General features: G+C 37.6%; 1 protein-coding gene across 8 annotated transcripts in view; it reads left to right on the top strand.

The window, feature by feature from the left end:
• The window catches only part of MINDY3 (MINDY lysine 48 deubiquitinase 3), a 60,169-nt gene extending 48,681 nt beyond the window's left edge, over nt 1-11,488 (top strand). For all 8 annotated transcript variants that reach the window (XM_054189777.1, XM_054189775.1, XM_054189776.1 and 5 more), the window contains 5 exons: nt 349-421; nt 1,210-1,282; nt 5,757-5,844; nt 9,120-9,191; nt 10,412-11,488. In XM_054189777.1, coding sequence (XP_054045752.1) covers nt 349-421; nt 1,210-1,282; nt 5,757-5,844; nt 9,120-9,191; nt 10,412-10,561 — 456 coding nt within the window. In that variant the 3' untranslated portion in view covers nt 10,562-11,488. The remainder of the gene's footprint in view (nt 1-348; nt 422-1,209; nt 1,283-5,756; nt 5,845-9,119; nt 9,192-10,411) is intronic.
• Nucleotides 11,489-12,186: the final 698 nt, after the last annotated feature.

The following is a 12,186-nucleotide window of genomic DNA, read 5'->3' as shown; positions in this document are numbered from 1 at the left end:
CTGGTACATGTATATGTGATTTCAGATATAAAGAATGATACTATAAATATAAATCTCCAGATAAGACATGTCATCTCCAAGTAGCTTTTGTGCCACAAAATCTGCATGAAAATATTACATAAAACTTGTCTAGAAGTTTTTGGAATAATCTTTAACATGTTTCTTTTATGTCACTATCAGCAATATTGCCAAATTACTGTAATTTTTCTTCTGTTTTCTTGTATTTATTTTTTTATTAATTTAAGGTCCAAACCTGTGTAGTATGGCCAAATATTTCCTTAATAATCTGTATCTGAATTAAGAATATTCTGAAATTTTTCTTTTTTTTCTTTTTTTTTTTTTCCTAAGGATATGGCCCTTGTTGCTCCTGAAGCACCTTCAGAACAAGCTAGAAGGGTTTTCCAGACATACGACCCTGAGGGTAAGGACTGTACTTCTTGCTGAAATAAGGTTTTATAATCAGAATGTACTCATTCAGTAGAGACAAATTCCAAATGGTAATGAATACTGTATTCTGCAGAGTGCCTCTTCACAAATAGGATCATTATTTTCTAAAATTTGTTCCAAATACTACACTTGCACATCCATTGTCCCTTCCGTGCCAGGGTAATACGCTTTTTACATCTGAGCTGATTAAGAGAGGAATTAAATACTTAGTATTTAAGAAATTTTCAATAAGTAGTCAATCTACAACTCTATTAACCTTGTAATGTTGTTTGTAATCAGCGTGAAGCTTAAATATAATTTGATTTGTCTTATATTACTTTTTCATAAAATAACTGATCCGCTGTGATTGCATTCTTCATGAAATTTTGTTCTTAACTGTGGCATGCACTGAAAGTTTTCTTATGTTTTGGAAAATAGAGGATGTCTAACATTCAGGTACTATTTTAGCTACTCAAAAGGGAAAAAAATGTACAGTTATTATCCTATAGTATCAAATGGAGATTGCTATAAAGAGATTGAATTCTTAGCAAGTATTAAGCTTCTGCGTGTATGAATGATAAACCTGCAGTTTCTGTATTGCACTCCTCATTTTTTTTAAAGTGGGAGAGAAGTGTTTGAAAACTATATTTCTTCTAGAACCCCACCATTTGTTTGCAAATTTGAGAGATAAAGATATGCGATATTTGTATTTTTGAATAAAATCTGTACTCCTGGAAAGCATTTTATTTATTTTCCTAATGAGAAGCTTTGCTACTTTTTCAGATAATGGTTTTATACCTGACAGTCTGCTAGAAGATGTAATGAAGGCCCTGGACCTTGTTTCAGATCCTGAATAGTAAGTATAATAAAATTTAAATACTACAGAAGTATCAATTAACCACATGTCAATTATAATTTACGGGGGTTTCCTGGATTTTTTTCTAGCTTACGTTCTGGGCATGGACTGTTATTTTGAAGTGTTTACGTCAACTTTAAATTAAATGGGAGGAATTCAAATTAAACTCTCTCTAACTTAATAGTGATAACTAGAAGCCAAAAAAACCCCTCAAACTTACAGCATTACTACATATTGAGGAGATAGTTGTGAATGTGTTTCTGAATGTTAACAAGGGTGAAACTGTGTGACAAAAGAGCCAAACAACCAAGGTGTTCGGCGGCAGATTAGCACTGGATTACTGCTGGATCTGTCTGCAGAGTTGGAAGCTGAAACTGCTTCAGTTACGCTTTTGTTTCTACCAGTACTCAGTACCTTGTAGTGTTTATAATTGACATTTGTTTCCAGGATTGACACCTTGATTCCTAGGAGTAGAGTTAAAACTATCAAATGAAAAAGTTTATTTTAGCTCTTATGTGGACAGACAGTGGCAGCAGTTAACCTTCTTTGTCAACAGTTACCATGTTTTGCCACTAAATGCTTAACCCGGAAAGGAGAGCTAGTGCTTGAACTTTTTTACATCTCCAAAAGATGGTTTTGCTCTTTTGTAAGCACGTGGTCTAGTTTATTGGGGACTAAATCAGTTGTTTCTGTAGAATGGCTGTGGAGACTGCAAGTTTACTTACCACAGCCATCTGAAATTTGATTTTTGCAATTTTCTGTTCTTTCAAATGTTATGAAGTACAACAAAGTTTACCGAGCTGTTCTCAGTAAGAAAATCAATTTTTCAGAAATCAAAAGACACCCCGGACACTAAAGCCAAAGAAAATACAAGAGGAAAAGTCTAGCATTCATATCTCGTCAAGAAATAGTGAAATCTGCAAACATTTTTTTAAAGGAGGGGAAAAAGAAAAAAGCCTTAGTTTAATAGGTCTGAGAGGCTTTCTTCTGGCCTTTTTGTTCTGCTGCCTCAACAAATCTGCAGAAATCCTCTCTCTGCATTCAGTAGTTTTTCCGTTTGGCTGTTTGGCCTTCAGGGTATCTGTGGCATAGCCCTGGCCTATCTCATAAATTGATGTAGGAAGAGCCAGTCAGAAGGCCTGCTATATTGAAAAACCATGATCAAACTGTGGAATATTCAGTCTTGAAGCATCTCTTAAATAAAAATGTTGTCTAATGTTACTAGATTTTGAGGACCTACTCTGTTTTGGTTCTAGATGTCCTCTCTACTTAATGTGGAACACAAGTACAAATAGCACATTTCAAATTCCACACAGGCTTTTCAGGTTGTTTTTTGTTTATTTGTTTGTTTTTAAGTAAAATTAAAGACATTGCTTTCAAGTGTATTATTTACACTTTTTAGTTGAAGAACTAAATGGAAATTCTTTGTGGTCATCTAGTCCAAGGCTTTAAACTTCATAGAATCTCAAGATGAATAATGGTCAGACCTGCTTAGGGTTTAAGAATTACAGAGTGGAAAACTTTGTAGAGCAGACGTGAATTAACAATGGATTAGCCATTCCAGTATTGAATGCTGTTGCATGTGCTTTTAGTAGAATTTTTATAGTCTGTTAGTAAATACATCTGAGAACCCAGCTCTCTGGTTTGTTATGTCTGTTTGTTTCTAAAAACCATGTGATACTCTTTAGGGCGCCACTTGGAGTACATCTGTCAATCTAGATTTAGCTTTTTAAAAATATTTTATCCTATCTGTCTGTTTGACCAGTGCTGGAGGCTTTACTCCCCACACACTTCTCAGTAACATTGAATGGCGTTAGCTGTTTGCTGAATGAAAAAGCCTCAATTGAAACATACAGCAATCAAATGCATTAAATCTCCCCTCCTGATTAATGGATTTAGTTTTGTACACTGCCCATACTTTAAAACTTAGATCAGAATGAAATTGCTGAGCTAGTTTGGGTTACGTACCACTGTAAACTCTCCTGGTACCAGAGGGTGCTAGAATGAGAGGTGACAAATGGACAACAGTTCTTAGAAAAGGATTTGAGGGCAAATCTGGGGAAAATGCCCTCGTAAATGTTTCATGTGTAAACATGGGATAAGAAAGAAGGTTTTCATGTGGATAAATAACTGATCAAAGGATAAAAATGTCATTTTTTTCTTAACGGAGGGAGATCATTAGAAGAATTTTACAGGAATTTGTGCTAGGTGTGTGAAGTTTGTCATGGCTCCGGTGAGGATTTGAAGGTAGGGATTAATATGATAGTTTGCTGCTGATACAAAAGTATTCAAGATAATAAAAAATGGTGTGGAAGAGCCACAGAAGTTACTGGAAGATAGCGTAACAGAGAACTCTCAATCCAGTAAATGTAGATAGATTGTGCATGGGATGGAACAATCCTGATTTTACATACACATTGTTGGGCCGTGAACTAGATATTACCATTCAGGAACAGATCTTCGATTTAAACTGATACTCAGTGATAGACAAACATACGGGGTGGAATTTAGGAATTATGCCATTGTATAAATACATGATGTTTCACTCCATCTTAAAAAGAGTACTGTAGAATCACAGAATCACAGAATCTTCAGAGTTGGAAGGGACCTCTAGAGATCATCTAGTCCAACTCCCCTGCTAGAGCAGGACTGCCTAAAGCACATCCCTCAGGGCTGCATCCAGGTGGGTCTTGAAAATCTCCAGAGTAGGGGACTCCACAACCTCTCTGGGCAGCCTGTTCCAGTGCTCTGTCACCCTCACCGTAAAGAAGTTTTTCCGTGTATTTGAACGGAACTTCCTATGTTCTAGCTTGTGCCCATTGCCCCTTTTCCTGTCGCTGGGAACCATTGAAAAGAGTCTGGCACCATCCTCCTTCAACCCACCCTTTAGATACTTGTAAACATTAATCAGGTCCCCCCTCAACCTTCTCTTCTCCAAGCTAAAGAGTCCCAGCTCTCTCTGCCTTTCCTCATAAGGGAGGTGCTCCAGTCCCATAACCATCTTGGTTGCCCTTCGCTGGACTCTCTCCAGTAGTTCCCTGTCCCTCTTGAACTGGGGAGCCGAAAACTGGACACAATATTCCAGTTGTGGCCGCACCAGTGCAGAGTAGAGGGGGAGAATGACCTCCCTCGACCTACTGGCCAGTCTTTCCTATGCAGCCCAGGATGCCATTGGCCTTCTTGGCGACAAGGGCACACTGCTGGCTCATGGATAATTTGCTGCCTACCAGGACCCCCAGGTCCTTCTCCTCAGAAAGGTATCAGGAAGGCAACGAAGGTAAACGAAGGTACAGAAGGGCATTAGTACAAGGAAGAACTGTTCAACCTGGAAAAGAGACGACCATTAGCACAGAAGAGAGGTCTCTAAAATCTGGAGTTTCATAATAAATAGGGAATCATTATTAATTGCTTCTCGCAATACAAAAATGAGGTGTCATCAAACTGAATTATCATATGGCACGTTCAAAACGGGAGATACTTATTCCCAGAATCCATAGTTTAATTTTAATTTCGTGAGTGGAGTTTATTAAATGCCACAAATGTATATGGGTTCAAAGCCAATTAGGCACATGCATGGAAAGAATAAATATGTATCTTTGTGTTTTAGATGCTGCCTCTCACTGAAGATGTCTTTGAGCAGCAGACTGCTGGAAAAGGGGAGGGTAAACTAAGGATATCACTGTGTGTTTGCCCTGTTGTACTCTGTCCTAAGCATCCGCTACTGACCAATGTCAGAAGCAGGACACTGGGCAAGACGCTCTGTTGGCTTGGCCCAATGAGGACATTCTCGTGGACGGTACAACTTGTAACTGAGGCAAAAGGATAGATAGATGCAAATAAATGTTTAAGCGATCTGATGCCTGCAGAAATATATTGCTTAGACAGAAATAGGAAGTTATAATTGCCATTCATTTGTAGTGGCTTGAAATTATACCATATTCATGCAGTAAGACTTTCAGATTAGTATTGTTAATATTTTCATTATTTATTGGTTTTGGCTTCTTTGATATCAAGGACATGATGTAAATAAGAAATGCGTCTGTTAATTTTCTTTCAGTGTACTTAGAAAATCTTGGAGGCTTTTCAAATCTCCATTTGAAAACAGGTTGTTTGGCAGTTACGGAGCTGTATTTAAAAGATGACTGGTTTATGTTCAAGAATGCTTACAAGACAGCAAAATGCCTTTGGGGCTGTAAACCTGGTTTTACATTATATGGGTTTCAAGTTATTTTTCCAAATATGGTGGTCCTTCAGAATTATCACTTATTTGATTTAAAAGAACAGATTACTTTTATTTAAAAATAACCGTGTTTTGGCAACTTGCATGCCATTCTGGTGCAGTTGTCACTTAGGATTAAAAATAGAATAGTATTGCTATACTTGGCAGCCAGTACTGTGGTAGCACAGCGTAACTTAGTCATGCAAGAATAAAAATGTCTTACTCATACTTTTATATTCCATGTTTTTGTCATAGTGTAAACCTCATGAAGACCAAATTAGACCCAGAAGGACTGGGCATCATATTACTGGGTCCCTTTCTGCAAGAATTTTTCCCTGAGCAGGTAATCGATATAGCTTTATCGCTGCAGAGCATTGTCTATTCTGCTTGTCATTGAGATTAGATTCATTAAACACTTCCATCAGCATCATAGAGCTATTTTTAATGTATTGCATTCATTTGACACAGCTGACCAGCAAATAACTTCTTGTGTTACACAACAAACTGTAGACTTCCATTTTGCATAAGGTGTCCGTGATTTTGTCAGCTTTACACTGGAAGGAAACTCCATTATAGTGACAACTTCTAAAATTAACTTCAGGAAATATATAATCATTTTGCGTATGAAATTGAACTGGTTCCCTGCTCAGAAAGTTCATCTGAGCTTAGTTTTTCTGAGAATAAATGACCATACTGGTTTTATCAATATTATAAATGTCTGCTGTAATTGCTAGCAAATGGGAAAAGGTTACAAACTTATTTAAAACTATTTTTATGTATATCTCTCATAATGTAAAATTTTTGACAGTTTAACAAAAAATCATGGTAGAGTTATGTTTAGCGTATGTGGAAGTTGGTATCTGCCAGGGTAATGGAAAATTATTTTCAAACTCTCAGTCTGTTCCATATATTCATTAAAGTAGCACCACCACTGAGAAGCATGTGTTAAGCTAGCACTGCTGTCCTCTTCTCCCCTTGCCCTGGGTCACATTCTCCTGCCCTCATGCTGCCTCCCTTCTGCCCCCAGGAACCTCTTTGCACCAATATGTGGCAAACCAGAAGAGGGAACTGGTCTGGATGAGAGATCTCTCTGCAGGTTTATGGAGGCTCATCCATGGCCGTGCAATAGCTTGCATTGGCAGAAGAGAGAGGGTTTTCCCAGTGACAGAAAGAGGGGCTGGGGAGGCAAGAGGAGGGCTGAGAGGAGTACTTCTTTGGAGGCTTTTGTGGCTTAACATGTCATTGAAACTATACGGCTTAATTTTTACAAGCGAGGAAATGTGAAACTAATATTTTTAAAATGCCTTCAGCAAGACTTTTTTTGTTAAGAGTTGCGCAGCACTGTTCGGGTGTAGTATTCTGTACTATGAAACAATGTGGTCATTCAGAACACACTACAACTGCACTGCCAAAGATGGTAGGGACTGAATGCATCATTAAGAGATGATTCATCATGTAGAGGAAAAAGAAGGAGTTAGAGTGCTCGTTTTCTACAGATTTACAGAATTACATCTGCATTGTGTATTTGCCAACTGTTTCTTCTTCCTTTCATTTTGTAGAAGTGGAAATATCTTTACAATTCAATATAATTTATTCTTATTTCTTAAAATTGTATTACACTTGCAAATCTGGAAGACTCTACTGCTTCATTTTAGGCCCCAGATGCTAAGAATGAAGTTCAGGAAGCCAAAGCACATCCTCCGTAACTGGCTGTGCCTAAACTGTCCAGTTCTGCAGGCCATAGATCTGCAGAGGGCTCAAGGAGACAACAGCCACCGTATTGGGCTGCTGCCTCAGTTGCCTGTTGCTGAAGAGCATCCCTGACTGAAGAAGGACAGATGAGGAGGGAGCATAGTGCAATGATGGGCAGATCCCCACCTTAGTCACCTACAGATTTGGTGGAAGAACTCTGTCCCTGCTGTAAAGTTGGAGCCCCCAGGTCATTGCCTCTCTGTTAAGTATTAATTCCCTGCTGCACGTGATTCCCCACCACTCAGTTTGGCCTGTGCTGTTGAACCTCCCCTGGCTCCAGTACGAAACATGGGAGGTGTTACTGCCTTAAGGGTATAGTCCGAACAATCGGCATATTTTGGAGTGGGACCTGCCAGTGTCAGTTACTGAATGAATGCTGAGGGCACAGATATGTTGTCCAGTCTGTCTGTGCTCCGTGGATCAGACAGCAGGAGCCGTTACCCATACTGACACCTCGTTCGGAATTCTTTCTGAAAGTGAAATTCTGCAGAAATGAAAATGAATGTATGTCTCTAAAATACGTGAGGAAACAGCAGATGCCAGTGATGGCTGGAATTGTTAATGTTCCCCTTTATACAGTATTTGAACGTGTAGCTAGTGCTCAGGAGATCCAGATTCAATTCCTTTGCTGAGAATATTCAAAACCCCATTCTTACTCTCCTACAAAGTACTAAACTCCACCTCAAAAGCAGGAAGGGATCTCAGCTTTCCTTTTTAAAACTGTTGGCTTAGAAGAAAGATATTCAAAGATCATTTAGCCTGAGAGAGCCTGACTCTTCAGTGCTTAGGGCAGTCACCTGGAGAGGAGGATTCCTGAATTCCCCGGTAACCCTTTTTTTGGGAAACAATTACCACACAAAATGTTTTACATCCATGGGACAGGACCTGGAAAGCAGCCCTTCTTTTCCTTCAGGGTGAGCCTTCTTCCTCAGGGAAAAAAATAACTGCCCTCTTTCCAGGCAAAGCTTGATTTTATTCATCTCTGTGAAGCAACGTCTGTAAGCAGTTACCACTTACCTTCCTGGTCACCACCCTCCGTCCACCGAGTAGCCTGGGTTGCTGTGAGAGACCTATACGGAGATAAGGTTTTTAATCATTTAAGAGGAGAAAAGTGAATGAGGGCTTTTCATAATCTGATGGATGTACTGTAACCTGAGCAGATTTCTTCTCATTCCCAGTCTTTACCTCCATGTACTTAAAAAAGGGATAAGCTTTTGTTTGGAGCCTGGTCCAGTAGGCATAAAAGAGATGATATTACACCTGATTTGTGTTTCCTGATTCAGTGAAATGCGAAGCTTTTCAGTCCTTTTAGGACTAAAGCATTTAAACACTTGGCATGTAAAGGTTGACAACTGCAGTGCGTCTGCTGTTCGGCCTCAGCTGAACAGGTGTCTGCACCATTAGTTATACAGTTAGGCAGGAGTGAGCATAAATTACTTTTCGTCTCTCATACGGAGGGCTGGAGGTTGGATCTGGTCATTAGTAAATATTTAACTCGGTAGCATCCAAACAGTCATAAATACACGCGAATGTGGCTACTATATAAGGTGTCTGACTTGAAAAATTAGGACAGTTTCTACGTGGTCAGTGCTGAAGTTGTAGGTTAAAGTGTCCGGATGAACACAGAAAATAATGACTTCCTCTTGGGGTGTTACCCATTAACTTACTAACATCTTTTTTTTTAATTTCTGATGAGAAAGGTAAAATGAACAAAATCTTCAAGATGGTATCACCAGTAAAGAGATTGTACTTTTTTACAATTTCCTTCAGTCTTCCTGTTTAAATGCATCTGTCTAGTCATAAAGAGAAGAGACTGCAAGGCATGATGTATGTGTCACATGAAATTAACTGTCTTCTCTCTACTAGGACTCCAGGGTTTCAGAGTCATTCACTGTTTACCATTACAACGGACTGAAGCAATCGAACTACAATGAAAAGGTAAGATTTAAGAAACATAAATCTAGGCCTAATAACAATTAGTGAACAAATATACTTTAACTTGAAACAGACTCTTTACAAAACTATTATTTTGATAATTTACTTCCAAAATGATATATTTGGAATTGGAAACTGCTTTGTGCTCCTGGTCATATTTTAGCTAGTGTAGTGTATTGGCTGGGTAGACCACATCTCTTAAGCGATGCATTTTGAATAGAGCATTGCTCATGCTTATCCATGAGAAGTGGGATCTGAAATGTAAAGGACAATGGAGATGTAACAAAGACAAACTGCAACTTCTGTAAGTGGCCCTACATCTAAATTGAGATGTTTGGAATTTTTTGTGAAATATTTTAGTACTCCAGACTTGCCTAAAAAATCAATTATTTTCTGCAGCCATTTAATGGGGGACAAAAATGACCTGTTTCATTTTCAGCTTTCTTGGAAGGAGGGGTATACATGACACACCATGACTGCTTCTAAGTTAGTTCCTGCGTTAGCAGTTAGGGTAGAAGAGTATAAGGCATTAATAGACGTCAGGAACTGATGACTTCAAGTAAGAAGACTCTTCGAGAAAATGTATATACTCAGTCTTCAGAACTTCGGACTTTGGAAGTCCTTAAAATTACCCCTGTGAAATCTCCAGCAGTTTCATACCCCAAAATGTAGGCAAAAGCATTCAAAGATGCATTTATCTTTACTACTGAACATATATACATAATCAAGAAAATTTAAACAAATTTTTGTTTCCGGAGCATTCTACTTACAGCATTTTAAATACTGTTTTATGAATAGAGCTGATTTGCAACAGCCGTTCCATTTTATGGAGAATAAATTCCGTAAAGTTAAGTCTAAGGAACACAGTCCTTATAAAATAACAATATCAAACTTTGCAACTGCAACAGTAGTAGATCTGTTGTCACAGAATTTTTGCATTTCATTTCCTAGATTTTTTTTTCACCCAGTTTTGGCCTTCACTGTCTGTTGAAGTAAACAGTCGAATGAATATGGCCTTATCAGTCTAAGAGATTAGGGTTTTTTTTCAATTTCATACCTCATTTAATTAAAAAAAAATCCTATATAAAACTTAATGGATTTGATTTTTGTAGTAAAAAAAAAAAGTATCATAACAAATCCTCTCCTAATCTGGTGAGCCTAATCATCTCATCTTAGAGTTTTTAAACAAATGTAGGCTGACGTAACTGGTTTTCTTTTGACAGGTCATGTATGTAGAAGGCACAGCAGTTGTTATGGGGTTTGAAGAACCAATGCTACAGACCGACGACACTCCTGTAAAACGCTGCTTGCAAACCAAATGGCCATATATAGAATTACTCTGGACAACAGATCGATCTCCTTCTTTAAACTGATATGTTGCGCATAAACAACATACTACTGTCAGATGCTTGAACGGGGATACAAGAGTTGGTATTTGCTTGGAAAGTGGTATGCTTTGACTGCGTGAAGTTATACACTGGTATCATTGATGAATTGTAAATAATGATTACAAACACTTTTTCAGTGTTAATTGGAATATTTAATTTTTTAATCAGATTGATTTCTATTATAATAGTTTGTCTTTTTTGGCCACTGTAGTACTGTTAATGTGAGTTATCCTAAAACTAAAAAAAAGCCTACTTATAAAGTCTTAACATTATTTTGCCATCTCATGAAGATCTGAAAAATGTCTAATATTGCAGAATCTGCATATTAGATATCAGATCTTTAAAACATAAAACATATTCTGCTTCCTCTGAATCATATAGGCATGTTTTATTATTTAAATTATATTGGCTTACATTACAGTACCATAATGTGTGGACTAGACTGGCCTTTGCACTGGATATGTTTTAATGAGTTTAAATTTTCTGCAATTTTTCCTAAAACCTAATTTTACCTGAAGAGCTTGCACAATGTGACATAAATATGATACATTTTTAGGAATATTAATAAGTATAATTCATAAATACTCTTTCTTGGCAGTTGTATATTACTGTGGCTTAGTTATCGGGCATGTTAAAAGTGAACAGAAAATCTGAGGAAAAATAGATTTATTAATATTTATTTGAATTTGTATAAAAGAAATGTAAAAACAGCGGAAAGAATTTCTTGTTCTGTAATCTCTAAACTATTCAAACTTATAATATTGCCAAATACCTCTTCTCAATTTGTCCAAACAGCAGTGTAAGCCAGCGTTATTGTATGTGTTAAGTGCATGAGAACATCTGTTATTACATTATTATATTCCTTTATTTATTATCAACTTGTTAGCCCTAAAATAAAATCTTTTCCTTGAATTATGATGTATTGTTTTAAGTTGGGTTTCAATCGAACTTCTTTACTGCCTCTCTAAGATGATGAAAAGGGACCGTAGGTTTAGAAATGTCACGTCTTGAGTTGAACGCATCTCAGAAAAAAAAAAACACAACAAACAAACAAAAAAACTCACCCTAATGTTTCGTATCTTAACTGTGATTGTAGAGCATACGCTGTTGCCAGCAGGGCTGAATTTCACATTCAGAATTACTTACTTTTAAAAAATTTATTTTCATGTGTAAATAACAAGGTGACTCTAGAATGATCGTCATGCAGGAGAACAAACTGATTTGGTCAAAAATGAGGTATGTAGTGTGTGGCAGAAAGCCTTGTTGGGGAATTTGCTCTGTAAACCCTGTAGTAGTGGTAGAAAGAGAACATCCATTGCATGACACTTGCAGATCTGTCCTCTTAAAGACTGCACAATGTATCTGTCAGATTTACATCTGGAAATGGGTGGACAGTATAGTTCTGAGGTGGGTTAGCCTTGGCTGGCTGCAAGGTGCCCACCCAGCTGCTCTCTCGCTCCCCTGCATCAGCAAGACAGGGCAAAAAAATAGATGAAAAAGCTCCTTGTCTCATTGAGATAAGAGCAGGGAGATAGTTCACTAGTTATGGGCAGGGCAAAACAGACTAAAGTAATTTAATTTATTGCTAATTAAAAATACGAATAGTGAGA

This window comes from Rissa tridactyla, chromosome 2, assembly GCF_028500815.1.
Source record: "Rissa tridactyla isolate bRisTri1 chromosome 2, bRisTri1.patW.cur.20221130, whole genome shotgun sequence".
NCBI classification, from domain to species: domain Eukaryota; kingdom Metazoa; phylum Chordata; class Aves; order Charadriiformes; family Laridae; genus Rissa; species Rissa tridactyla.
Note: the sequence above shows the minus strand (reverse complement) of the source record. Positions and strands in the feature narration are given on the sequence as shown.